The sequence below is a fragment of the Salvelinus namaycush genome, chromosome 7 (genome assembly GCF_016432855.1).
Source record: "Salvelinus namaycush isolate Seneca chromosome 7, SaNama_1.0, whole genome shotgun sequence".
Lineage (NCBI taxonomy): Eukaryota > Metazoa > Chordata > Actinopteri > Salmoniformes > Salmonidae > Salvelinus > Salvelinus namaycush.
In genome coordinates this window covers 25459883-25487302 of record NC_052313.1, presented here as the reverse complement: position 1 = coordinate 25487302, position 27420 = coordinate 25459883, and the positions used below count along the sequence as shown (strand labels likewise).

Here is a 27420-nt window from a genome sequence, read left to right as displayed (position 1 = left end):
ACGGAGGCACGCGAAGCCAGGCATCGGGAGGCATGAGCGTCAAGCGGCGCAATAAAATATGCTAAGTGGCAGGAGAGGAGAGCATTACAGGGTGGAATCAGAGCAGGGGACGCGGGGCGCGGAGAGAGAGATAAATTATCTGTCGCTTAATGCGAAGCAACGTAAGCAAATGAGCCGTGGAGGGGATGAATTACAGATTGCCGGCCTACAATTCTACCACTGATCCCTCCACATTATATCAAACAGAGAATGGGGAGAGAGGGGAGGGGGACCAGGCAGAGGGAGGCATGGCAGGAAGAATTAGATTAGCACCGGGAGCAGTGGTGAGATGCTGGACTACAGTATGAAGGGATCTGTTTGCATCTCGCTGTGAAATCATATGAAGTGACAGGTGCATGTGTAATAATTGAATCCCTGCCTAGATTCAATTATGTTGGCGTCTCGTTTATACACGATGCTTGAAGTAGGTCGAAACCCTGAGCAGCATGAGCTACCAAAACATTCATTGTGCTCGTGTCCATTTATTTTGCTTTGAATTTTGCCTGTGACTGTTTACATATCTATAAAAAATATGAACGTGCCAGCCCAAATCTTCCAGCCTGGTCCAAACGACAAGGTTTTTTAAAATAATGGCAACCCCAACCATGTTCACTCTCCTCTGGCATAATGAGTCTGGGTGCTGTTGTTCTGTCAGTGGAGAGAGCAGGCAGAGAGACTGAAGTTGTCTGTCCAGGACCAGTCCCCAGATGACACTAACCTTCATCATCGGGAAGAGGCGCTAAGTCCCCCCCTAAAGCGCTACTCTTGGCCGCACTCTGGCAGCTCTGAGAGCTAAAACGCTGCGGTGACACTCTGCCGCCCCTTTTGATCTGCACTTCCTGATTACAGCCATGGAGGAGAGCAGAGGAGAGCTGGAGGGGGGGGGGGGGGGGGGGAGTAGGGGATGAAGTACCCCAGGGACCCTGGGAGCTGTTTGGTCGTGTGTGTGTGTGCGTTGAGGGAAGGAGAAGGGAGGGAGATCTCTCAGCACAGCCACATTACCAACCCCCCTTGACAGAAACAGACAAAGACGCATATACACACATGACTCACACACACACGCCCCTCTCCCGGCCTGGTGATGGATAACACAGTCAGTGGTCTGCACCAGCACACACACAGGTACTCAGAGCTGACCTTTGCAGTGTGCTCCCAGCTGGGTGCTCTGCCTTTGCTTGCCTTGGCCTATAAAAGCTCCTCTGTGACAGATGATCAGAGAATCTGTCTGTGCGTTCCCTCATACACTTACTCAACCATCAAGTGCTCTGCGCTCGGGCTTGATACTGTCATTCTAATGGTTTGTGCGCTCACTGATATACATGAATTGACGTGCACAGTACTTTATGTTTTACTTGCTGTGGGATTTCATACAGAACATGAACATCGCTCCATACTTCTGTCCAGTAGATCATACGAACAATATGTTCTGATGACTTTCACCCTCCTACACTTATCCGTGTACTGTAGATCACTGGAACGACCCATCTGATTTCTTCCCTTCTCCTCTCACCCCTCCTTCGTAGATAATTGGAACGATCCCACTTATGCCCAACTCTGGGGGGCCCTCGAGCCAATCAGGGGGCGTAAACCCAGCACTGCAGGTCCAGCCAATTACACCCCAGCTTCTGACCAACGCCCAGGGCCAGATCATCGCCACGGTGATCGGCAATCAAATCCTGCCTGTCATCAACACCCAGGGAATCACACTGTCACCAATCAAGCCTGGACAGCAGGTAACCACACACACAGACGTACAGTACACACACACACATGCACAGATACAAACATGTGTGCACACACACACGAAGCAGACACATGAAGATGTGTTTCTAATCACAGTACATTTGCAGACCAAAAACATTTTCCATCCAATTGGCGACAGATTTTCATGCGACTATTCTAAATTTCACATAAGCAAATGATGCTCATTTTCCCACCAGAGATGTTTCCATCAAATTGACTCGTTGCGGATAAAAGGCTGTGCGTGATGATGTCGTGCTTAGAAAAATTACTTTTGTGGTTAAATTCCCATGTACGAATAAAAAAGCATGTTCAACTCTACTGATGGTTTGGTCACAAAAACAATTATATAGCGAATGTGTCCACTCTGGTATTGGTACGTGCGCGCTAGCCAACAGCTTGCAGATACAGTGCGGGTATAGCCTACATGATGAGATTATTATGGACAAAAGAGCAAGATTATTTAAATTTGTCAAACGTCAACCAACATCATGTCACCAGAATAAGACCCTCAATATTTATAGGAAAGGAGCATCAAACTCATCACCGTGCAATTTCACCACCCTGTGAAGTTCACCATAACTTATTTCATCTGTAGCCTAATAAACTGCATGCTTTCCCGAGTCGTAGTGGGAGGACCACACAACATGTCATCGCATGATGGTTAGAGCGGCAGGTATCCTAGTGGTTAGAGCATTGGCCGAATCCCCGAGCTGACAAGGTAAAAATCTGTCGTTCTGCCCCTGAACAAGGCAGTTAACCCACTGTTCCTAGGCTGTCATTGTAAATAATATTTATTTCTTAACTGACCTGCCTAGTTAAATAAAAGTAAAAGAAAAAAAAGTATCAATATTTGCGCATAAAAGCTTTTCCACCGCCATTTATCGCATAATTAACTTTACCATCACAAAAAGATCCCACCTTGTCCAGCGTATATTTTTTGTCGACATTTGGAAAGTTTGCTGACAAATTTGCTCTTTCCATCAGGCCTGTCGTGACATTTTTTAGGCATAAAAAGGTTGGATGGAAACCTGGTTATAGGAACACATAGATACACACTATAAAAATGGATGAGGAGAAAAATCTTTATCTGTGTGGATTGAACTTTTTTTCTGTTTACTCTTGAGAAAAGTAACCCTTACAAAACGAGTCAAGTCTGATGTTTTTTTCAGCTATCAAGTCGTCTCATCTTCTGTCTAAACACAACTTGAAAAGGTTTTCCTTCACAAAAACATAACTCCCAACTGTAACATTTCATTGGTCCCAGTGTTTGGAAGAAGTTACTTCGATAAAACCATTCAAATTGACTATTTTGACTAGGGCAGTAAAGATTATAGAAATGCTACAGACAGAAAAAAATTCTGTCAAGCGGTAGTGTGTGTGCGTGTGCGTGTGTGTAAAGCACCTGTCAGGCATCCTCTTAGACTCCATCTCAAGAAGTATGCAGAGCCCCTGCAGAGCCAAACAAAAAGCAATGCTTTTCATCACACACCATCACACACCTATTTGACCTCTGTGACCGGAGCATGTTGTAATTCTCCTTAATAATCAAACATTTAAAGGGATAATCATGTGTCTCTAGCTAGCAAAACAATACAAGACCAGACTGAACCTCTAAAAGGGACAGAAGGCTCTCTTGTACTCAGAAGAACATGAGTTCTTTAGTGCTATTTGTATGAGTGAGCTTAAATCCCACCTAGTGCAAAAGTTTTATGTACAAAGTAAATAGCTTCCTTCTTTTGGACTTGTACATACATGGTAGGTGTCAGACGCACAACTACTAAAGAAAACAAATAAATTACACAGCTTTAAGTCGACCAGGCTTTCAGCCATAAAAAAAGCAGGTTAAAAAAGTGAAACATGATATGTAAATGGCAAGGACAATAGTTCAATCTGATAGGGTGGACTAACTCAGACGATGGCCTTAAATGTGACTTCACCGGATCACGCTCGTGATCGAATGAATGCATTTGTAATAATGTTTATGGTTTTTGTCCTCACTTCAAAGACACACGACACCGACAGTTCCACAGGTGTAATTTACGGCTGTCAGCGCCGGCAGTGCGGAATATTTCCAGTGAAGCTAGATAATTCTCTCTGCCTGTCAACTGTCTTGACAGTATGTGCATCTCTGTTGACATCCACCACACTTTCCAAACAAACACATACCGAGGGGAAAATAATTAACAGCAAGAGAGAGGAGTGGGAAAGCCAACCTAGTTTACGGAGGAGACGGCCTTCACTTTGGAGTGAAGACATAGCAGCTTGATCTTGTAAGAGCAATTCATTTGCTCACAAACATGAAAATACATCGTTTTCATAGAGCCGAAGCACATTGCCTGTAAATCCTAAATTATGTTTGATACGGGAGCGGCGGTGTCCACGTGTCTTTTCCTGCACAGACCTGCCTTCATTAGCAATTCCCTTGTGTCTGACGACTGGAGAAAAACACTATTGTCATCGTGTTCTCTACACTCCTGTATGGCAGAGAGAGAGAGAGAGAGAGAGAGAGAGAGAGAGAGAGAGAGAGAGAGAGAGAGAGAGAGAGAGAGAGAGAGAGAGAGAGAGAGAGAGAGAGAGAGAGAGAGAGAGAGAGAGAGAGAGAGAGAGAGAGAGAGAGAGAGAGAGAGAGAGAGAGAGAGAGAGAGAGAGAGAGAGAGAGAGAGAGAGAGAGAGAGAGAGAGAGAGAGAGACACAAACAGCAGAGACACCAGTCATCTCCTATCAAACCCCACTGTCTCTCTATACAAATGTAACACTGTCTGTTTCAATAGAAATCTAGCCCTGACTAGTTTACTCTATTGACCCGACTATTGATACTGCATTGTGTGTTATCATTCTGAATAGTTGTTATGATCATATAACCTCTTTACACAAACCTAATCATATTATGTTCAGCTGTTAATGTCAAATGTAATTGCTGCAGTGTCACAGCAATGTACAGGTGCCGGAGAGTCACCATAACTGCTGTGGTTGGTTATGAAGATCGCTTGTAGTGCTATTGGGGCAACGTTATAGGGGTTGTATTGTTGTTTTAAGTCAATATTTAATTTCTGTGTGTCCTCAGCTGCCTCAGGCTCAGCATGTTCAGACAGGCCCAGTGTCGTCTCAGCCCAACCTGCTCCACATGCCCCACAGCCAGAGTCCTCTCCGCCAGGCCTCTTCCTCCTCCTCGTCCTCATCTTCCTCCTCCGCCCTCAGCGTGGGTCAGCTGGTCAGCAGTGAGTACCCGGTGACACACTCACACACACGCGCGCACACACACACATATTAAGAGAGCATACGAGTCTACAGAATTTTGTAATTGACCGCAGTCTTTGGTATGGTGAACCTTCTATTTCAAGAGCACTGGATTTCTGTTTGTCCAGAAACTTTAGATTTTTCTCCTTCCTCTTTTTGAAGGATTTATTTAATATTCTGTTTATTAGACTATCAAAAACACCGTGTGTAATGAACACCAGCCTCAGTTTCCAAATGCTTAGCCCTCTGTGGACCCTTAATAAATCATAGAGCCTAAGGCTGTCAGCATGCAAACCATTGCCTTAAAAAGTCAGTTTTAGTCAGATAAATATAAATACATTTAATTTGTCACAGGCTATTCACCTAAATTCCCTCATTTTGAAGGCATCTGCGGCTGAGTTCTGCATTCAATATAAAGAAGTTGCCATTGATCAACTTGTTTTATGTACTGGGTGGTTTGAGCCCTGAATTCTGATTGACTGAAAGCCATGGTATATCAGACCATACACCACGGGTATGACAAAACATTTCGTTTTACTAAATTGGTAACCAGTTTATAATAGCAATAAGACTCCTCGGCTAAGGGCTGTGCCTAAGAACAGCCCTTAGCCATGGTATATTGGCCATATACCACACCTCCTCTGGCCATATTGCTTAATTACACCATAGCATTGTTGATAATACTTGTTTCTGATTGGCTTGAAGGCCATTCTAGAGCGTGCATTATTTCCCTGTAACGCATGGTATATCGGCACGGTAAAATTCAATGGCTATAGTTCATTCTTACATGTTCTATGTTTCAGCTGCTTTTGAAAGCAACAGTCGAATTGAAAACATTATTGTCATTGTTGAATTCAATGTTCATAACAGCACGCTAGGACTGATGGTTTGGTTAGCTAAACTAGCAAGTCTGTTTGTTTGGTTACCAAGGCAACTACCGTAGCTACCTAGTAAACGTTCTAGCTACTTCAGTGGATGTTGAACACATTTCTACTGTCAAATGAACACATAGAAATGATCGCCATGGTATGAAAGGGATAATCAAGTCGGGGTTCTCCGTCAATGCATCGTGGAACACACCTTCCACGTCATTCAAGAATGCATAGCCCCTCGGTGAATATCCCGTACGTGGACATGGAGCATTATTTCTGTGTCGAATCATACGTAATACAGTTTTTTATTCTACATTCCTCTTGCCAATATACTGCCCTGCTCCAGCTCATTGTATTTGCAAGGTCCAAGGGTAACACTTTATTTGGATAGTCCATCTGTAGATGCTCTACAGACTATCCACAAACCATCATTAACATTTAACCTAACTATCTACTAACCCTAACCCTAACCTTAACCCTTATCCTAACCCTAAACTTAACCCTAACCTGAACCCTTACCCTTATTCTAAACCTAACTCTAACCGTAACCTTAGCAAGCAGTTGCTTATCAACAGATAGTTTGTTGATAGTATCCATTCTATAATAAAGTATGACCAGCATTTTTATTCTAAACGAGTGTATGGTATTTTTCTTTTTAGATCACAAATACCTACACAGGGTACATAGGAATTTCAAACCCAATGTAAATGAAATCCAACGCCATCATATGGAATATGTATTATTTGTAAAGCCTTGAAGACAGTCATATAGGAAGGAGACCAGTGATGGATCACAGTGGACAGACAGTGTGGGCACCACTTACAGAGAGGACTAATCATTTCATATAGAAACACACTTCAATGGCTCGCCATTGGGGATAATCAGATGCTCATCAAGGTGGAACTGATGAGGACTGAGGATGCAGCTAGTGCCCATCCTCCCATCCTTTTAAGATATACAGGGCCTGCATCCCAAATGGCAGCTTATTCCGTATATAGTGCCCTACATTTGACTAGACGAACCCTCCATTCAGTCCAAAAAAATATATATATAGGACCTGGTCAAAGTAGTGCACTACATTGGGAATAGGGTGCCATTTGGGACGACTTGGTCCCATGCCTCCAAATGTTCGCACGTCTGGAGCTCTGCCGCCGTAGAAGCTCAGAATCGCTGCGTCTCTTATGAGGCCTCATGGCAAGATGGCAGCCCGATAGATTTTTTTTCTTAAATACGCTTGGAAGATTCCTTTTAATAATTCATTGATAATGACCAAGATGAATAATTCACTGGCACAAACTTTGCTTTAGTAAGCAGGATGCCAGGGCACCTGACATTGATGTACAATGTGAAATCACTTTTTATTAGCTATGAAACTCTTCAAAATGCTTCAGGGAAAATAGGTCCCCAAAGTCACTTAAATGTGGGTCCGCAAAGCAGCAATTTACAAACAACATTTATACAATACAATGTCTTCTTTAGAGTAGAGTTGGATGTCACCTTTGAACAATTGAGTAGTGCAGCACACACAGCAGCACAGTCTTTCTGCGGAGGTGTCAATTGACTTCCCCAAAGGAGGGACAGATGATTGGAACGATCCTCTAATAAACATTCCACAGGCTTCTTTTTCATGATAAAAGCACAGAGTTTGGGCTCTAAAACTGTTGGCTTTCAGTCTGCGTGTTGTTCATAATGAAGCAGGAGTAATGCCGAGAACGGCAAATGCACCACGGTGGACTAACCTATTGAATGGACATGTCTCTATGCTGCTGTGTCCATTATGTGTCTATGAGCTTTTATGTTGAAGATTAAATGAGGAACATTTTCAATGTAGCGTTAAACACAAAGCCCGCCTTTCACTCTCGATACCATTACAGTACATATTGTACAGAGACCGCTATTATCAACTAGAGGGCAGAGAAGCACCAGAATGGCAATCACTGCTAAATCAATTCATAATGTATTTCTAAAGCTACTCCTGTTGTTCGTCAACAGAGACCAGAAATGTCACATTATAGTGGAATGTATGTGAATTAGCTATATTCTTTGATTTCGGTGTGTTTAATGGTGCTAACCCCCCTCCCTCTGCCTCCATCTGTACTCCCTGACAAATCGTTTTTTAAAGGCATTTTAACTATACGAAGAGTGCCTTGGTCCTTCTTGTTTTTTGACCCCCCTCTATCTGTGTTGTATCGTAGACCCCCAGACGGCCGCCAGCGAAGTGGACGGGGTCAACCTGGAGGAGATTCGGGAGTTCGCCAAAGCGTTCAAAATCCGCCGCTTGTCCCTGGGCCTGACCCAGACGCAGGTGGGTCAGGCACTCAGCGCGGCCGAGGGCCCGGCCTATAGTCAGTCTGCCATCTGCAGGTAAGGAGGACTTGGGGTGCCGAATGATTCACAGCAAAGCATGGTATTTTCTGGCATAGATCTGTTGATTATGGTGTCTCCTGGAATATTCCCATCCTTCCCATCAAGTGATAAAAGGTTTTTTTCTTGACTGCAGTGCAGAAGTTAAGTTGACTTACTCGTTGTGGTACTAAAAGGGCAAATGAATGCAATATCTTACCAGTTTTATTCAAATAAATATGTAGAACCTCGTGTAGGAAGATCTGAAACCGTTTTATATCTGAATGATGTACGGTCACTTCTCCGTAGATCAACTGTTCCTCGCGCTGCGCTCTCCTGTCGGTGTAGTAGTCGCCACAGTAGACGAAGGTGCTCAGGAGCGCTGTCTTTGAGACTGCACATCGTTTTCTGGTGTCCATGACGACTCACATCCATATTTCATCTCATATTTAAGCAGACATCATTAAGATATTAAAATGAATACATAATTGAAGACCATCCAGTCAAATGAAGGTCTCGTGTCAATTCTTTGTCCTCCTCACTTTTTTTCTCTCTCCTCTGACATGACTTACTTATGCAAAATACATTACCTAGAGTATTACACGAAGCACTTAAAGCATTTAATAATTACTTAGGCCTATTGCTGTTCACTCTACATTAGGCTTAAGAGAACCTGACAAGAACCCGTCTGTTAATAAGATTGTCATGTTCTACAGTCCCGTAAGGACGTACGTTTTAAACACCGCATTATCTATTCATTAGATAATCAGACATTTAGTGTTACCAGGTAATGTCTCGTCCTTTTTAAGCCTTTGCTCCTTTAATTTCAGCACCAAATTAACTAAACCCCTTAGAAGTGCACATCTATAACCATTATATTACATCACAGCATTCAAACTCCTTCATTCTTAAGTTTCACATGATCTAAAAGTACAATTATTTCTGTTCTATTTTATTTTTCTCACCAAATGTATGAAATCAATAGTTTAAATATCATAATCACATCTAATTAAGTTCTGACATTTGGCAGTGACCTGTGGCTAATGTCATTTTGCCTTTTCTTTGTACTCTACCCACCCATAGTATTGTGCTTTACTGTAGTAGCATGCATCACTGTCAACAGTTATCATCACTGTGCCCCTTCTTATTCCTGTATTCATTTGTAATGCGCTTCTGAACTGCATGCGCTCTGCTGATGACCTGTCCTGCCTACAGTATGTGACACACTGCTACCATGCGCTCTTAAAATGTTCATCACATCAACAAATGGCCGGTATAATCTGAAACTGGGGGAGCAGGGTTCTTATGAGCAACAGCCATTTCAAACTAATGTTTCAAGTCTTAAAAAAAAATCGCCCTTGAAATATTTACAAGCATGCATAATTCAGACATTTAGAAGGTACATTAAAAGCCATTAGCTTCAAAAAAAAAAAAAAAAAAAAAACAGGTAATGTGTCCTTGTGGGTTTATGTATGTCGGTAAGACCGTCGTTTTTTTGTTGGTATGACGTTTTAAGTAGATAGTCTTCACATGCTTTAGTTTAGTTAACATCAACAGAGACATGGAAGTTGGAGGAGACGAGGGGACCGCATGCTAGCTTAGGGGCTTGCTGTTGTCATATATCACTGGAACAGACAGTGACACAGAGTTCCGTCTTGTCGGATTCCATTGCTCACTTTGTTAAAAAGCTTTATTAGCTTATCACAGGGCCACAAACATCCCATAAGGACATCATCAGACCGATGGGTTTGAATATTGTCTTATCATAGAGTGCTTTGTACAAGCAGCAAATACAATCAGTCATGTAGGGTTAAACTAAAATAATGATATTGCTCAAATGCTTTTTGGATAATGTTGGAAATTATGATTGATGGCATGCTTTCACAAATGGATGACACATTTTTCTTGCGGAAAAATATGCAATAAGTTTAAATCCACCGCCTCCTCAATGCAACTGCACGTCCAAAGATTCACAGTGCTGTTAATGTGAATACCGCTCAGAATGCATCGGTGCACAATGTTGTCTTAACTACTCGTTTCTGGTGTAATTCCTGAAGGGGAATTATGTTTCCATGTTTAAGCTGTATGCATTTACAACATTCCTTTACACTCAAACTTACACATCAAATTAAGCAGGAATGTGCCTTCACATCCACCCTACTTATATTGCATCGCATCCACTTCTTTCTCCACCTGTACCTGGCATGTTGGATTCATATCTGCAAGCTCGGAATACTGATTTAATACATCGGATATGTCCCCTGTATTCTGTAAGTAATGGACCTTCCACTTAGTCAAATACCCATTCTTACACATGGCCTCACGATATTGTTAAAGGGTTAAACACAAACAGCACTGTAAGCATTAGCACTTAGCAGATGTTTATGCATGGCCTGAAAAAGGTACTTTTAAGACCGTTGAGAGAGAGAGAGAGGGAGGAAGGGGGGTAAAAAAGGTAGATATACAGAATGTATTCATTTCCCACTGGTGGTTCTCAACTCGTAGGAGTGGCTCCTCACTGAGGAGTAGCCGAGCAGCTTTCCACTCATTTGAGTGCATTTGGTCCCTGTTGATCCATGAAATGTCCTGTTTCTACCCACTCCTTATATTTACTGGCTAATGTATTCCTTGCAGGATGGAACCGTCCTCTTTCCACTGTTTAAGAGTGGCTTATAAATAATACTGCCCGTCGACAAGCAGAAATGTAAAAACAGAGTTGGAAAGCGGAGAAACAGACAGGGCATTATTCGCTATCGTTCTGTATAACAAGTCGACTCTCCACTAAGAAATGTCTTTCATTTTGGTCCTGTGAGAGGGGTTCCTTTCTCCCAGCTCTGAGGCATCTCCTCACCTGCCTTCCAGGAAGATTATATCAAAGGCATCCATGATAGGTCGAGGTCATAGAAGAGGCCTAGACGTGTTCCGCTTTTGTTTTAAAGGCGTATTACTTTTTTCTCTCAGCCGCTCGCCCCTGAACACCTAGACAGATGTCTGGACTCTCATTAGAGGGCAGGCAGCTTAAACCACACTCTGACACTGATTCCATTATTACACGGCATGTGAGAAACCCAGCAACTTTAGCCCAGGTCCATCATCCTTCAGCACGTCCAAGCCAAACGCCATCTCTGTGCTTGTCTCACAGAACACTGCAGCTGACAGGGTCAAAATACACTGAGTTACAGTACAGATACCCCTTACAATGTTCTAATAGTACAATAGTATATATCCACTATTTGGTGAGATCATACTGATCAGCAAGCCATAATTTAGCTACTCTTCATGACTTAGGAACTCTTTCAAAACTTTTGAACTTTAGTTTTGAGCTATTGAGGGTTCATTTCAAAGGCACTAAAGTACACAATACACTAAATTCGAATATTTACTTATGCTTCGTGCATTCATAAACTTGCAAGTATATTCAAGACTGAAAAGTGGAAATGTATTATTTTTTAAATATACAATGAGCACTTGAGGGAGAAAAGTTCGAAAAATGTATTAAAAATGTGCATTTTGATGAATAATTCAAACTGCTTTTGTAAATGATAGTTCTGTGCTTAAGTGCTTGCACTGCTGCCTGTTTGACCATATGAATGAAAAACCTTGACTTTTATCACTTGAAGGGAAGGTATGGGAAGAATTGCATTGTTTGGTTAACCCCTTTTTACCTTTTTCTGATTGATGATATGATAGGTAGATGGTATTGTGTATCAATGGATACTAGTGTAGTCTCCATAGCTAAAGCTCAGTGTTTGATCATTATAGTCAGGTGCTCGGGCAGTTTTATTGGTCCATCTGAAGTATTTTTTTAGCCATTGGCAGGGTCTCCTCACCCTAACGCTGCCTATCTGGGACAGAGAACTACAGCCACAGCCAACCAAACAAAAGACAAGCGAACAAAGCGAAAACAAAATGGCACCACATGTAACGTTCACTTTCAACTGCTATAACTTTGGCTACAAACTGTCATGGATGTAACCAAGGCTGGTGGGTGTCTCTGTCCCAGTGGCAGCTGCTTGGGAGAGGAGGCCCAGTTCACTGAGACAGGCAGGTTATCCCTTGGCCCAGCAGGGCATCTAAGTAAGATTCTTCTCTCTCAATTCTCCCCAGACACACCATCCTGAGAAGCCACTTTTTCCTACCACAGGAAGCCCAAGAGAACCCTATAGGTAGCAGTCTGACAGGCAAACTGAACCCTGGCCTTTTATATCCTGCCAGGTTTGAGAAGTTGGACATCACCCCAAAAAGCGCCCAGAAGATTAAGCCGGTTCTGGAACGCTGGATGGCCGAGGCCGAGGCCCGCCACCGGTCCGGCATGCAGAACCTGACCGAGTTTATCGGCAGTGAGCCCTCCAAAAAACGCAAGCGGAGGACCTCTTTCACCCCACAAGCGCTGGAGATCCTCAACAGCCACTTTGAGAAGAACACGCACCCCTCTGGACAGGAAATGACCGAGATAGCTGAGAAACTGAACTATGACCGTGAGGTGGTCCGCGTCTGGTTCTGCAACAAGAGGCAAGCGTTGAAAAACACAATAAAGCGGTTGAAACAGCCCGGTGACCTGGACCTGGACCTGGACCTCGGCCCGACCGCGCCCATGGACCCTCTCTCTGATTCTCTGGAAGAGCTCCCAAAATGAACGACCAAACTAGAGGTAAAGAGGAAAGTCTTAACAACATGGTGGATCATGACCCAAAGTAGGATGAAGACTGAAAGAACATTCCTCTCCCTTTATAAAGGCAACTGAAAGGACAGTTATGAAAGTTTGCAAACAAAAATAAGTGTTGTCAGTGTGATTACCACAGTTATTTAAATATTTTGGCAAAAACCAAATATAAGAAAAAATATGTTCACATTTGAGAGAGAAAATTACAAACCTACAGTGTGCTGTTTCAAAGCAATCGAATTCTGGCCTCATAGACCAGAACATTGTCCAAATTTGGGTTTCCATTAGGGAGATTTTAGTAAAGAGATCATACCAAAATCAAAGACAAAAACACTAACTACTTACCAAAGTCTGTTGCATCAGAATACTAAGAATAATTTTTTAAGTGTAAATGTGTTCTAAATTTTTACATTTGTACTGGCAAAAAATCTACGATATATGTGTGAGGTTGGGTGTACATTATATCTTTGTTTCACTTAATTTTATTTCCTGGGCTTATATGTAAATATCTACTAAATACCGTCTTCAGATTGAAATCACAATGTCAAAGTTCTCTTTGAAAGATTTGTCGTGTAAATGCATTTTTGCTGTGAAACAATGACATGATGTTGTTTGTCTCAGATTCCTTCTCATCTGCAGCTATTTTAAGTCACAGTGTTTTTACAGGTAACAACTTTTACAGGTATTTATCAATGATTTTATGAGATTGTCTATGTTTTGTTGATGAAGGACAATAAACTCAAGGCTGTCCAAACAGTGTGGGTATACTCAGTACCTAACCATAAAGGTTCTGTCTCTGTTCACCAAAATATATATGTCATCCACTACGGAAGACAACATCTTTTCAACCTTATTTTCCTTTTGTGACAACTGTGACTTTTTTTTATACATACAGAAACATGCCGTCAATTCTGTTATTTCAGGCCTAGTGTTGTGTCAGGGAGAACTTCCCTCAATGTTATACTGTGTCAAGTGCTGCTGTAAGTCATTCTGTTGCCAAAGCCTGATAGCCAAAGAACACATTACTTCAGCTCAAGGACTTGGGGAGATTTTTACCTTGGCCGATTACATGTTTTAGTTATTTTGATGTGCTTGTAAGTTCCCTTTCTTCCGTTTCTTTCATACACTGAGTTCAACTACTTTACACAAAGGCCAACGGAATGCCAAATAAAATGTTTACTTTCAAAAGAGAACTCTTTGTTAATTGACAACCCTCTTATATTGCAATATAGAAAATGTGTTGGACTGTGAGGACCTTTCTGCCCATCCCTTTCTGAAGTGTGTGTCTAGTTTGTTCTATTTGCTGTAGCATAGCATAACAGAATTGCTCCCGCATGTTTCCGATAACAAGGTTTGGGTTACAGGAATCTGAAATCAAGACAACAAAACACAAACGGTAGCCCAAGCTTCAAATCATTAAGTACATTCTTCAGAGTACACTGTCACAGAGAACAAATTACACATGTAGAGGATTTAGCAATTATCTCACATTTTTCTGCCCTTAGAGCAAAATATGGATTACTTTCTTTAAGCATTCAGCAACTCATTCTAATCGAATCAATCGGAAGGTTTTCTCATCTCTGAATCGTTGTCTTCAGGGGTCAAATACTGTTTGCAAAATGTCACGCTGTTGTTTTGTGTTTGTTTCCATTGTCTTTTGCTTTGAGTGATTCTACAGCGAAGCCTTGACAGACAGTGTAGCCTAATTTAAAAAAAAAAATGTATTGGAAAAAGTTGTGTGAAATGCAAAACAACCCAATAGGCCGTGCGCCAGACATAATCCATATTCACTTCAACTAACAAATCATAGGGTGTTGTTGCTGTGTAGCTGTTAATATACAGATCTAAACAGAGTCTCATCATAACGTCGAGCTCACCCCCCCATAGGTGTACTTCAATATTACCAGGACCCACATGGAGGATTCAAGGAATCAATATTGTTACACCGTTGATGTGTCAATAACCTATACTGCCAATGTGTTGAACTTCTCCACTGAATATTGCAAACTAGTACATATGTGTAAAACCACTTCTCAGAACTCTTAAGATTTCACATTGATGTGAAATGTTCTTATTTGACTCATATAAAACACTTAAATAAGATGAAGGGAGAATGGCGAGTGTTACATGACAGGCTGAGTGAACTTAGATTTTCGGCGATGTTTTCGTATCGGTGTGTTTTGTTCAATGTCTGTTAGTCCCCCTGTGCACTGTTGTTGCCTAGCAACGTAAAGTGCACTTGATAACACTTACAAACGCATAAGGAAATAGACATTCATTGATATTGTAGTCTGGACTGTATGTTCCAGTAGGCTGAGGTTTAAGAGGTACTATACATACAAGCCCCCTGACGAGTTCATTACATGTATTATTTATTATATACCTTTACAGGAAGTAGTGTTAAACAGTGTCATACTACACCTTTTTAGATATTTAAAGTCAGTATTACTAAATAGTGGTCAATCATAATATACTTTAAGTCATATGTGATTTAAATCAATCCAAAGATGTTTGTGTGTTCCCTCCCTGTCTCACCCCACCTCGTCCCAACACGTAAGAGAAGTGATGATGCTGCGGCTGATGTATAGTATGGGCATGTAGTACTGAGGCTTAACAATGAAGCTGTAACCAAAAACAAAGACAGAGAACGAATTTATACCTTCGCTCAACCTTTCGATGCTGCACCAAAGCTCTATAGTTATATGCACATTGTACAGAGAAATGGGTTCATGTCGCTGACAATCTTGAAATACGAAGAGAGTCGATGATTAGATAAGTTGTAGTTCATTGACATTTTACCTCAGCACTGTCCTCGTACACTGAGCAATGCCATGCAAACGCCATGACAGAAGAAAATACAGAAAAATGGCTCCTGTAAAATGTTTGTAAGTAGTGTTCACTTCTCATGGGGGGGGGGGGGGGGGGTTGTGTCTGAACTGAGATTCTGTATGACATGTGTTTTATTTTTGTCAAGTGGTTTCCAGGGTCACATGTACAGGACTTTCTAAACTTTGTTGTTACTTGTTTTTTGTTTTCTTCTCTCTCTCTGTGACTTTGTTACATGCACTGCTCAGTTACAGTCTTCAAGGTGTGCCCTGTTTCATAAGGGGCAAAGAAGGCTTTATAATCGCACCCAATTATGTAAAAAAAATAAAAAAAAATAAAAGATTCATAATTTAAGTAAATGTTTTCAAACGATATCCACACAGACTCACACACCAACTGGTTTTGAAATATTGTTAGAACTCAAGAACAACCTTGAAACCAAAGCTAATGAATCTGCAAGGGTTGCTTCAAATTTTATAGACTGAACTTAATCTATAGAGCAATATCTGTTTGGTCAGTTATGCAGCACTTTGTGTATCTCTAAAAATTCTTCAAGTCTGTCACATTTATTTGTACCATAATTAATAATAAACAACTGTTTGACATGAATGGACTGTCTTGTTTCTTATGAAATGTAGAAAAAATCATCTGAATCTAAAATCTATGTTTAGGGACATTTCAGAGAAGTTCTCTGCTAAGAGCTGCATATTATGATGAAGAAAGCAATAATGCACCACATTCCTAACAATATAGACTCTTAGGAAAAAAGTGTTTGTCTGGGTTCTAAGAGTGTACCAACAGACATTGTAAACACTGCAGTTGGAGTAATAAGGGATGGATTGCGGAAAATCTGCTTTTTGAATTCACTGTTCTCCAGTCTCACAAGATTTTGACATATTTTCCTATCCTATTTTACCAATGCGTACTTTGCTGTCAACGCAAGTGCATCTCAGTTCCATTAAAACCCAGACACAGTGTACACGTACATGTATAGTTGGAGCATAAAGTTAACTCAGACTTCTGTGTTCTGCTCCGTATCCCCCCACCCCACCCCGTTGGCTATCAGTTTAGAGGTTGTTTTTTTCTTGCACTTCCACTGTGCCATGATTGAGAGAGATCTGTCCACAAAGGCTTTTCCACCAATGAACCACCTTTCAATACAGAGAGTTTGCACCTAAAAGCAAACGGACAGGCTGCAAACCTCTGGGGTCAGTAGCAATTCATTTAGATTTCCATAGGGTCAATAGAAAGGAATACATGTCAGGGTTATTTCACATCAATGTTTCATTTCTTTGCCTTAGCAGAAAACAATACCGAGACAAGTGTATGAGGGGAAAAACACATTCTTGGGTGAAAGCCTTTTGAAACTAAACTCCAAAGTTTGAAATAGCTTTCTTGTCCATGAAGCCTTTGAAAACTGACTGTCTGGTGAATAGAAAGTAGTAAATAAATAATAATAATAAAAAAATCACAGACAACATAAATTATTTACATTAGGCTGAAAACTGATGTTGAAGATGTTTTTTGTCATCCTTTCAGTTTTTTACCCTCTTCGTTTCGAAATACTAGATGTATTTTTAAGTGGCGATGGTTGAGGTATAACTTGGGCTATGTGATAGTCTTTTGTTTTGTATTTATTCCAGTTTCTTTATTTTTCTATGTACAATATCATTGTGCAGAGACAGCTATTCCGACTCATCTTTTTTCAATATCTTAAAATGTTTATAGTTTGTTGATGGAAAAGTAAACTTCAACTCGAAAAGTTAGTGTCAATAAGTGAGTGACCAGTGCACAAAAACAACAGATCTCACTCTCAACATATAAACAACACACTACTCTTGTAAGGAGAGGTATAAACCCGATATGTGAGGGGGAATCATAGAAATTGAATAGAGTAGACAAACATTCTTAAAGTCCACATGATTTTTCAGTTCACCCATTTGCCTCTGGACAATGCCATACTGATGCAGAATCACACTCAAACGTTCAAAATGGTACAGTTGATATGCTGATATTTTGGTCCACATATCATGGAACATTGTTTAGAATTATAATCAACAAAAATATAGACGTAAACATGCAACAACTTAAAAGATTTGACTGAGTTACAGTTCATAGAAGGAAATCAGTTAATTGAAATAAATTCATTAGGCATATGGGAGCCAGGCCCAGCCAATGAGTTTTTCCAGACAAAAGTGCTTTATTACAGACATAAATACTCCTCAGCAGCACCCCTCTCCTCAGACGATCCCACAGGTAAAGCCGGATGTGGAGATCCTGACCTGGCCAGGTTACACATGGTCTGCGGGTGTGAGGCTGGTTGGACATACTGCCAAATTCTCTAAAGCCTCGGCTTATTGTAGAGAAAGCTCTGTTGGACATTCCTGCAGTCAGCATTCAATTGCCCGTTCCCTAAAAACTTGAGACATCTGTGGCATTGTGCTGTGTCACAAAACTGCACATTTTAGAGTGGCCTTTTATTGTCCCCACCACCTTTGTAATGGTCATGCTGTTTAATCAGCTTCTTGACATGCAACACCTGTCAGGTGGATGATTTATCTTGGCAAAGGAGAAATGCTCACTAACAGGGATGTAAACAAATTTATGTACACAAGAGAGAAATAAGCTTTTTTGTGCCTATGGAACATTTCTGGGATCTTTTATTTCAGCTCATGAAACATGGGACCAACACTTTCAATTTCGCATTTATATTTTTGTTCAGTATAGAATATTCTGTTCTATTAATTGTATTTATATGGGTGGGATAAGGTTGCTGGTAAAGTATCTTTAATCAATACTGTCAATACTGAAGCTGTTTGACCCTGGATTTTAAACAATATCCATGACCCCTAATAATAATCAGAAACACGTCAGTGTTCTTTGCAGTTTAGTTTAGTTTATTACGATCACCATTAGCTTCTGCACATGCAGCAGATACTCTTCCTGGGTTCCATATAAAACGTACAAATGCATGACAAAGTATTAGAACAGTTATAGACAAGAACAAGTGCCCTATCTCAATTAAATCAGAGGGGTACATTTATCACTTCTTTATGTGATGTTGGCAAATTAGAAAATTCTATTTGGATTTTGGCTACAGAACGTATATATAGTCTTTCAAACAAGAGAGAAATATGTCTCTCTGGGTTGATCTATGACAGTCTGAATAGAATTTTTTTTTATCTCTCTGCAAAAGTCAACCGACTGACTTATAGCACATTCCTGTTCAACTAGACACCAACTGAAATTGTCCTGGAAGGGAAAGAGGGTTAGAAGAAAATATTATGACATGTCGGCAGTCCAAATGGATTATGTTTCAATATCAGTCAGGACACAGAAAGATAAAGGTGGAGGAGGAGGGTGCATGTGTTGGATGCAGATGGTTTTAAATTGCCCCCTTTGTTTTCCATCAGGCATGAGGCATTCACTTTCCTTATCTTTCCGACAATGTGCACTGGGCTGATGTTCTCAGTAAACGAACTGTCGGTGTATCCCTCACTACCGGCAGCCCTCCGCTTCCTTGTTTTCACTTCCTCCTCAAGGTTGAGATGTTGCTCCTCTCACTGCTCAGCCCCCAAGCCGCTGAGGAGTCTCCCACTATGCTGCTCTGCTCTGCACACCAGGATGCCTCTGGGGGTACAATTACCAATCCTCATGCAATCCAAGTTGTCCATGCATATGATCCCTTGTTGCTTTCAGTGTTGTTCTGGAGGTTTTTCCACCATTATTAGCCATGACACAATTTGAGGCATTGGAAGGTTGAAGACTTAATAGCCGAGGTTTTTATGGAGATGGCTGGCACCCTGACTGGAGCAGCAGATTGCATTGCCCACAGCCCATTAAACTTTCCACACTGTCTTGTCTACACTGACTGTGTGAATGCATCTTCTCACTTTATGATGCCTTCAGTTTTCCATCAGGACTCAGGGTTACGCCCAGTGTTTCATGTGTCCCACTTCTCCAAGGGAGTTGATTTGACTTCAGTTTTTTCTCTACCATTCTTGGTGTTCTGGAAATGATAAATGCAATCATTTTGAATGAATTCAACAGAGATATTTAGATTACTGTAATGTTCAGAACATTATGTAAAAATCAAAGGGCAAACACCATCTGCTTTACCTAATTATTGTTGTCAGGGTGAAAATCTATAGGTCTGATTATCTCTTCCAGGGTCAATTCCACCTCAAGTTAACTCAATAAGGAATTGGCTTTATAAATAGGAGGATTGCCCATGGATTGACTTTCAATTAATGAGTTGAAATGAATGGACCCAAACCGGATCTCTAGCCATAGTCACTGCTATATTTAATTATACACACAGCATAGCTATCCTGATCATTGTGGAAAATCGTTGTGCTGTCCATTTCTTTCAGATTTATATAATCCAAAAAAGGTCAAAACAAGACGACTGGGTTTTATTCTAAGTGGAGTGGTACCATCTGAGAAAGTGCTATATATTTTTGTACATGGATCACAGGAGTCTTGAAGGGTCAGAGATCCCTTCTTTCGGATGTTTGGTAGTCTGGAAGATAACTGTTCCTCTGATGAGATGTTTGTATGGACAACATCCACCTCTTCATCCGCCTCTCACTCTCTCCCTGAACCACCTATAGTGTACTTTGAGACAAAGAGACAGAGAACACAAAGCAAAAGGCAGTGAGTGAGAGAGGAGATATGGATAGAGGAGTGAGTGGTATGGTTGGCTGCATCTTTGCTGTCTTATTAGTGGGGGCCCAGTGAGGACACTTTGGCCTTCTTTATGGGGCCATGATGAGACCCTCCACGCACATCTCAGGAAAATGGCTGGGGGAAATCACAGATGAGAATCACTCAAAAACAGAGAGATGTCAACAGGCCCATAATGATACCTGATGGCCCCAGAAGACTCTCTCCCCTTTTCTCTCTCAGCCTTATACCTTGCAGAGTTGCACTATACTTGAAAACATAATTAGAGGTAAAAACATGGAGAAGGAAGCTTTACATCCCCTGATTCTTTTTTCCCCACCTTTCTTTCACTTTTTGAAAGAGGGAGACGGAGATAAAGAAGGAGGGGGGAGAGAGAAAGAGAGCGAGAACGAGAGAGAGGAGGTGGAGAGTTCCCTCTGTGAGATGCCAAGGTGCTCCCAGTCCATTGTGCTGCCGGCTGTCAGGTTAAATTAGGGAGTACAGGCTCCGTGAGTGTAAAAAAATCAATACTTGATGGAAGATTGCTCTCCGGAAAATCTGTTTTGATTCCAGGATTAATTCTTGACCAAAGGCTCCAGCAAAATGACATGCCATTAGGCCGAAAATGAACACATTCTGCAGTGGAAATTGGATGGAAATGTGTCAGGCGATTGCCCTGGCTGGTTGTTCTGCTTTCTGTGCAGAGGGACTGAAGGTGTGGCTGCTGCTGTGAATGAGGCCCACGGACTGACTCCATTTCCAAAGTAAAGACAAACCCACCGTGGCCTCTGAGTATTCTCAAGGCCATTGTTGTCCAGCTCCTGCAAATGCATTCTTACCTAGGTGAAATGCATTTGTCCACCACATTCTATCTCTCCTGTGTTTTCCATAAAGCATGGCACGAAGAATGGGAAATCTTAAAATAAAGCAGGGACTTTTTTCTTCTCTCAACAGCAAGAAGGGGGAAATGCAATATTGATGAGCAAGTAATGTGTTTGTCATCACAAATAACATATTTTCCTCTTTGAAACTTCAACAGGAGATAGCAAAGAGCGTCTGAGCAGTGACATCAACGACAGATGCAGTCAAGCTGGACAAAAGATGTTTGAGGATGTATTGTGTAAATAGATCATACGGTACAGACCTCTAATACCACAACAAGACGGTCTACATTTGATATTCAATCTCAGCCCTGTGACATTTACTTGAACAAAATGTGAAGACTTATTGAAAATAAACATTAATTTGGTCACTACTCAATTACACAAAGCAATCAATCATAATTCCTAAAACTAATTTTACTAGAATGATCAAGGATGTGGGTTAGGTACTGTAGCTGCCAAAGTAAAAGTATTAACATTTCCGGCATCATGAATGAAATGCTATGGGAGAGAGTAGTCCATTTTCAAAAGATGTTTACTCTGCGTGTACACCAGCTCCCAAAGGACATTTTGCAACTCTCTTAATGGATAAATATCTGGGCACCAGAACTCTGTAAATAGACAGAAACATTTCTTGCACACAAAATAGTCTGGTATTGCCATTCTTTTTGTTCTGGCGTTCTTCCATTGTGCCAGTAATTTAATGAGTAAATATTAACATCCCTCTCTCAGTTTCAAGGAGCTTTAATGAATTAGGACTGTCCGCAGTCAGGCAAAGATCCCAAAGAGATGGGCTGAAGTGCTAGAGGAAAGAATAAGAGACTGTCAGTGTCCACAGAGGCTTTAAAGAGAATACTCTGTATTTCTATTTTCACTAGTGACTAGAACAAGGTCATCAGATATTTATTTCCCAGATATGAATAGTGCGCATTTTATTTGGGATGGGTAGTAGATGGAAAGGTTATTGATAATACCAATCATTAAAATGCATAAAATGCTATCTATGATGCAAATCATTTTGATGTAGGCTACAGTAAAGGCCCATTTGCATTTCTGTGTAGGCTATCTTGCCTTTGAAATAGACCTACTCCTTGGATGTTTATGAACTACATCCTCATTAATGTTTTCATATAATTAGTTTTACTTGTTAAAAAATTTGGGATAGAGTAAACAAATGTAGATGACAAACAGTGGTACAGTAGGCCTTCATATTTTTTAGCAGCTCTGTAGACCTGTATGGGTTTAGCGCCATCTACAGTCTAAATAAAAACCTAATCTGGAGACGAGTGTGTAATTTTACTTCACCGCAGTAGATGGCAGAATGTAAGCACTAGTCTCTTTAGGTATACATTGCCATCCAAAGAAGAAAAAACCTCAACGCGCATTGTGATGACGTAGTTAACTTTTCTGGCCCACGTGACTTGCAGTCAAACTATGTTATTAAACGTTCAAGCTTGAAGAAGCTAACATTCCTTTTTAAAGTCCACGATGTCTTGGGTTAAGTCTGTACAGTACAGTGGAGAGGATGTATTTGACGAGGATGCGGATGATATTAATTTACAGGACAAAGAATGGAAGTACAATATGAAGAAACGTGTGAAGGTAAATGCATGGATAATGTTTATCAATCATGTTTCCACCTAGCTGGCTGTCATAGCTAGCTACATGTTCATTTTTCGTATTTTTTTCCTAATATTTTACATATTGCGTTGGTTTATTGGACTTGTCACAATTATTTGGTTAATCAGCCAGTTATAGCTAGAATGTTCACTTCTCTGTAGCACAGGGCTGTTCAATGTCGGACCTGTAGGGGCGAAACATTTCTCGTTTTCATGGTCCTCTCCTTCTAATAAGGGTAATTCAGACATGGGAAACCAGGAGAATGCAATTAACTACCAGATTGAAACAAAAACTCGAAGTGTTTCGCTCTGCTTCTAGCTTCACCCAGCACACAATGTGGGCATTGTAGGCAGCTAATGTAAATACAAACTGGCTGCATTGTAACCCACAGCACCCTCTCTAGAAACAATGTAACGAACGTTATGCTGTTCTGTGGTTCTCTGTCAGGACGGCTATGTTGATGGCATCGACCATGGAAAAGAAGCATCACTCCAGCTTGGTTTCAACATGGGATACAGGGAAGGAGCTGCAAGCACCATGGCCATTGGGCAGCTAAAAGGAATAATAAGGTAGCTTTCTTTCCATGATGTGACCATATGACTATTTGTGCTGGCTACGTTATTGCTGTCCTCTTTGTTGTGCATGACCCATGCCTGTCCCACTCTGTTCTCTCTCCCATTGTCTCTGATTCTGTTGGCCCTTTGTATCTCTCTACACAGTGCTATACAGTGCTGGTGCCAGCTCCAGAGACCAGACACCCCCACCCCTGCCTCAGTGACTGACCTCCTACAGCGGGTTGTAAAGCATGAGGACTCTCTCATGGAGGCAATGAAGACGGCTTTGGAGAACCCCGTACCCAGCGTCAGTGACGTCTCGGAGAACATGGAGGATCTGGGGGTTGGAGAGGTTGAGTCGAGCTGCTGTGGAGGCAGGGGATGCAGCAAGGGCTCAGACTGCTGTAGGAAAGACAGTGATATGGACATTGGTCCCATCTTGCCACAAAAGCCCTGTTTGAGCTTCACACTGCCCACAGACCCCTTTACCATTACAGGGGAAAGTCTTGAGCAACTTCTACAGTGTTGCATGGACATGGTGTCTGAACTGGGTCTGCCCCAGGAACTGATTCAGCATCTACAGCAGCTGAAGAGTGCAAAGGAGTGAATGTTAGCTCAGATGCAAAAATAATGCCACGCAAAACTGAATGGGTCTGAATTTTTAATTGAATTTGTAATATGATACTATATGTAATACATTATTTTCTTATAATCCAATTGCATATATGCTACAGATTAAGTTGAATCCTTATACTATAGTGCCTTTATGCTAAATATTAAAAAGATAGACTTGTAGTCTGCACATGATATGTTGTCTTCATTTCTTTTTTTTAATGATTTTGTCGTCTTACCGTGCAAACAATGAGTTGGATGTAAAATGTATTTAGAATGCATTCCTGTACAGATGTAATGAAATATAGGCTATACCATTCTGACAATTAGCTGTCTTTTGTTCCCCACTTGATGAAGAAATAGTCTACTACTGGTACTGCTCCTGGGTTATCTAGGCTGGTACAATATTTTTTGTTGAGTGATTTCCATTGTTTCCTTCACATAATTAGGAATTAGAATACTTCATTTGTAATTTAATAGGATCTCTATGTTTTTCCTTCACATCCCTAAAACTGATCCCGCAGCAGATTCGGAGGATCAGGACCATGGAGAGTAATGAAAAATCTATTCTGTCTCTAGTGCACCCTATGTTGTTCAATCATTCAGCGCTGAAAAATGTCATTCGATTAAAGTTATGAATGACTCAACCTCCCGGAAGTAATCTTAACACCGAAAGATTTTTGGGGTTGTGAACAATGATGTGTATATATTTATATATAAACCCTGGATTGCTCATGCTATTTATTGGCTAGTCAGAGGCTTTGAAGCTACTGGTCGGCCATACTGAGGTGCTTAAGTACTTGAACTTGGCACTCTGAAATTCAAGTTGGCTCAGTGGCAGTTTTAGCATGTAAATCTTGGGGCAAACTCCCTCAAAAATGTTTAGGTGCATGCCAGCAAAGCCACAATACTAAACAATACATGTATTGCACTATAACGGTGACAAACGGTGCCCACAAACTGTTAGGGTCTACATAAAGCTGTCCCAACAGCAGAGCTTTCGTTTCAGCACCAAGGAGGGAATTCTTACCACCGCTACACCTGGCAATCAGCGGAGCCTTGTCTGTCAGCGAAACAGTTCATTCACCCTCATTTACTGCCTTTTAAAAAAACTTAGCTGATATGGCTGACTTGCTGAAACAAATGTGGTTTCTACTGACAATTGAAACGTACAAACTATGGCATAATGGGACGATGAGCAGGTAAGAGGCAATCCGTAATTTTGATTAGACAAAAATCTATTATTTTGATTAGACACTGACAATCTGTAATTTTGATTAGGCAGGCTGTACAATTTCACCTCTGGCCTTCACTATGGCCATGGAAGTCATCCGGACATCGAGATGGGTGGTCGGCGGTGAGAGAACTAAGGAAGGGCTCCGTCTCCCACCTATCCGAGCATACATGGATGACATGACTACACTGACCACCACTGCAGCATGTACCAGGCGGCTACTTGCAAAACTGCAGGATAACATCAAGTGGGCCCGGATGAAAATCAAGCCAAGCAAATCTCGAAGCATCTCCATAGTCAAGGGACAGCTTAAAGATGTGAGGTTCTGCATTGGAGATGACCCGATACCAACAGTGTCTGAGCAACCCGTCAAGAGACTGGGTAGATGGTACAACGAAAGCCTCCGGGATAAAGATCAAGTGCAGCAAGTAAGGCAGGACATCGCCGACGGTCTTAAGAACATCAACAAGACCCTACTGCCTGGGAAGCTCAAGCTTTGGTGCCTACAGTTTGGACTTCTCCCCCGGGTAATGTGGCCACTCACCGTCTATGAGGTCCCAATAACAACAGTGGAGAAGATGGAGCGAACCATTACCTCATACGTGAAGAAATGGCTGGGTGTCCCACGATGCCTGAGTAACATCGGTCTCTATGGCAAAGGTGAACTATGAACTACCTCTTACAAGTCTAACGGAGGAGTACAAGTGCTCTAAAGTAAGACTTCAGATGACATTGAAGGACTCCAAAGACCAGACAATTAGCAAGGCTGCACCTCCCCTACAAACTGGATGGAAATGGACATCATCCAAGGCCGTGCAGCAAGCAACATCAGCCCTGAGACACCAAGACATTGTGGGGAATATCCAGTATGGAAGAGGAGGCTTTGGCCTGGCAGCAAGCAAACCAACGTTCCATAAGGCAACAACATCTGAATGCAGGAAGCTGGTGGTCGAGGAGGTGCGCAGACAGGAGGAGACTGCAAGAAGTGCAAAGGCTGTCTCTCTTGCTAAACAAGGGCAATGGACACGGTGGGAAGGCCTGGAGAGGAGAAAGATCAACTGGAGTGAGCTTTGGCAAATGGAGGCAAGCAACATCAGCTTCATCATAAGAGCTGTTTATGATGTGCTTCCATCACCAAAAAACCTACATCAATGGTATGGCGAGGACCCGACCTGCCCCCTCTGCCCAGCTCCAGCGACTCTCAGGCATATAATGACAGGTTGCAAGACCAGCCTCTCACAAGGCCGCTACACCTGGAGGCACAATCAGGTCCTCAAGAGCCTGGCTACAGCACTTGAGGCCAAGAGGAGTGCAACCAATTCATTACCTCCAAAAACAAGCAATCCCGTCAAAACAACAACATTCATCCGGGAGGGACAGAAAAGGCCCAAGCATCCTCCTACGAAGCCAGAAACTGGACACCTAGCCATGGCCCGGGACTGGAAGATGCTTGTCGATATTGGCCAGCAACTCATTTTTCCACCTGAGATTGCTTCTACCAACCTTAGGCCAGACATGGTACTCTGGTCCCCTTCACGAAAGGCTGTGTACATCATAGAGCTCACAGTCCCGTGGGAAAACTCTGTTGAAGAGGCCTACGAGTGTAAGAAACTGCGTTACACAGAGTTGGCAGCAGACGCAACTCAGCGTCTGCTGATAGCTAAAATACCGGGCAAATGTAGATTCAATCCGGCCTTCTGGGATCGCTCATGAAACATTTTACTTGTTGTGTATTATATTTTTGTTCAATATAGTTTATCCATCTTTTTTTACCACGACATCACTGGACCAATAATTAATTTGCATTTTATTGCATGACATAAGTATTTGATCACCTACCAACAAGTAAGAATTCCGGCTCTCACAGACCTGTTAGTTTTTCTTTAACCTCTTTCAGCTAGGGGGCACTATTTTTATGTTTGGAAAAATAATGTTCCCACGGTAAACGGACTATTTCTCAGGCCCAGATGCTAGAATATGCATATAATTGACAGATTAGGATAGAAAACACTCTAAAGTTTCCAAAACTGTCAAAATATTGTCTGTGAGTATAACAGAACTGATTTTGCAGGCGAAAACCTGAGGAAATCCAACCCGGAAGTGCCTTTTATTTGGAGAAATCCCTGTTCCA

At 41.6% G+C, this 27420-nt stretch overlaps 2 protein-coding genes across 2 annotated transcripts in view; both read left to right on the top strand.

The window, feature by feature from the left end:
* Window positions 1–12870, top strand: part of pou6f2 (POU class 6 homeobox 2) — a 90400-nt gene extending 77530 nt beyond the window's left edge. Inside the window, exons 6-9 of the mRNA XM_038997251.1 lie at window positions 1563–1772; window positions 4856–5000; window positions 8087–8255; window positions 12342–12870. Coding sequence (XP_038853179.1) covers window positions 1563–1772; window positions 4856–5000; window positions 8087–8255; window positions 12342–12870 — 1053 coding nt within the window. The remainder of the gene's footprint in view (window positions 1–1562; window positions 1773–4855; window positions 5001–8086; window positions 8256–12341) is intronic.
* Window positions 12871–22677: 9807 nt separating this feature from the next.
* Window positions 22678–24250, top strand: otulina (OTU deubiquitinase with linear linkage specificity a). The gene is made up of 3 exons (XM_038996992.1): window positions 22678–22871; window positions 23337–23458; window positions 23609–24250. Exons 1-3 carry the CDS (start codon window positions 22758–22760, stop codon window positions 24048–24050), a joined length of 678 nt encoding a protein of 225 aa, XP_038852920.1. The 5' UTR covers window positions 22678–22757; the 3' UTR covers window positions 24051–24250.
* The last annotated feature ends 3170 nt before the right edge of the window (window positions 24251–27420 follow it).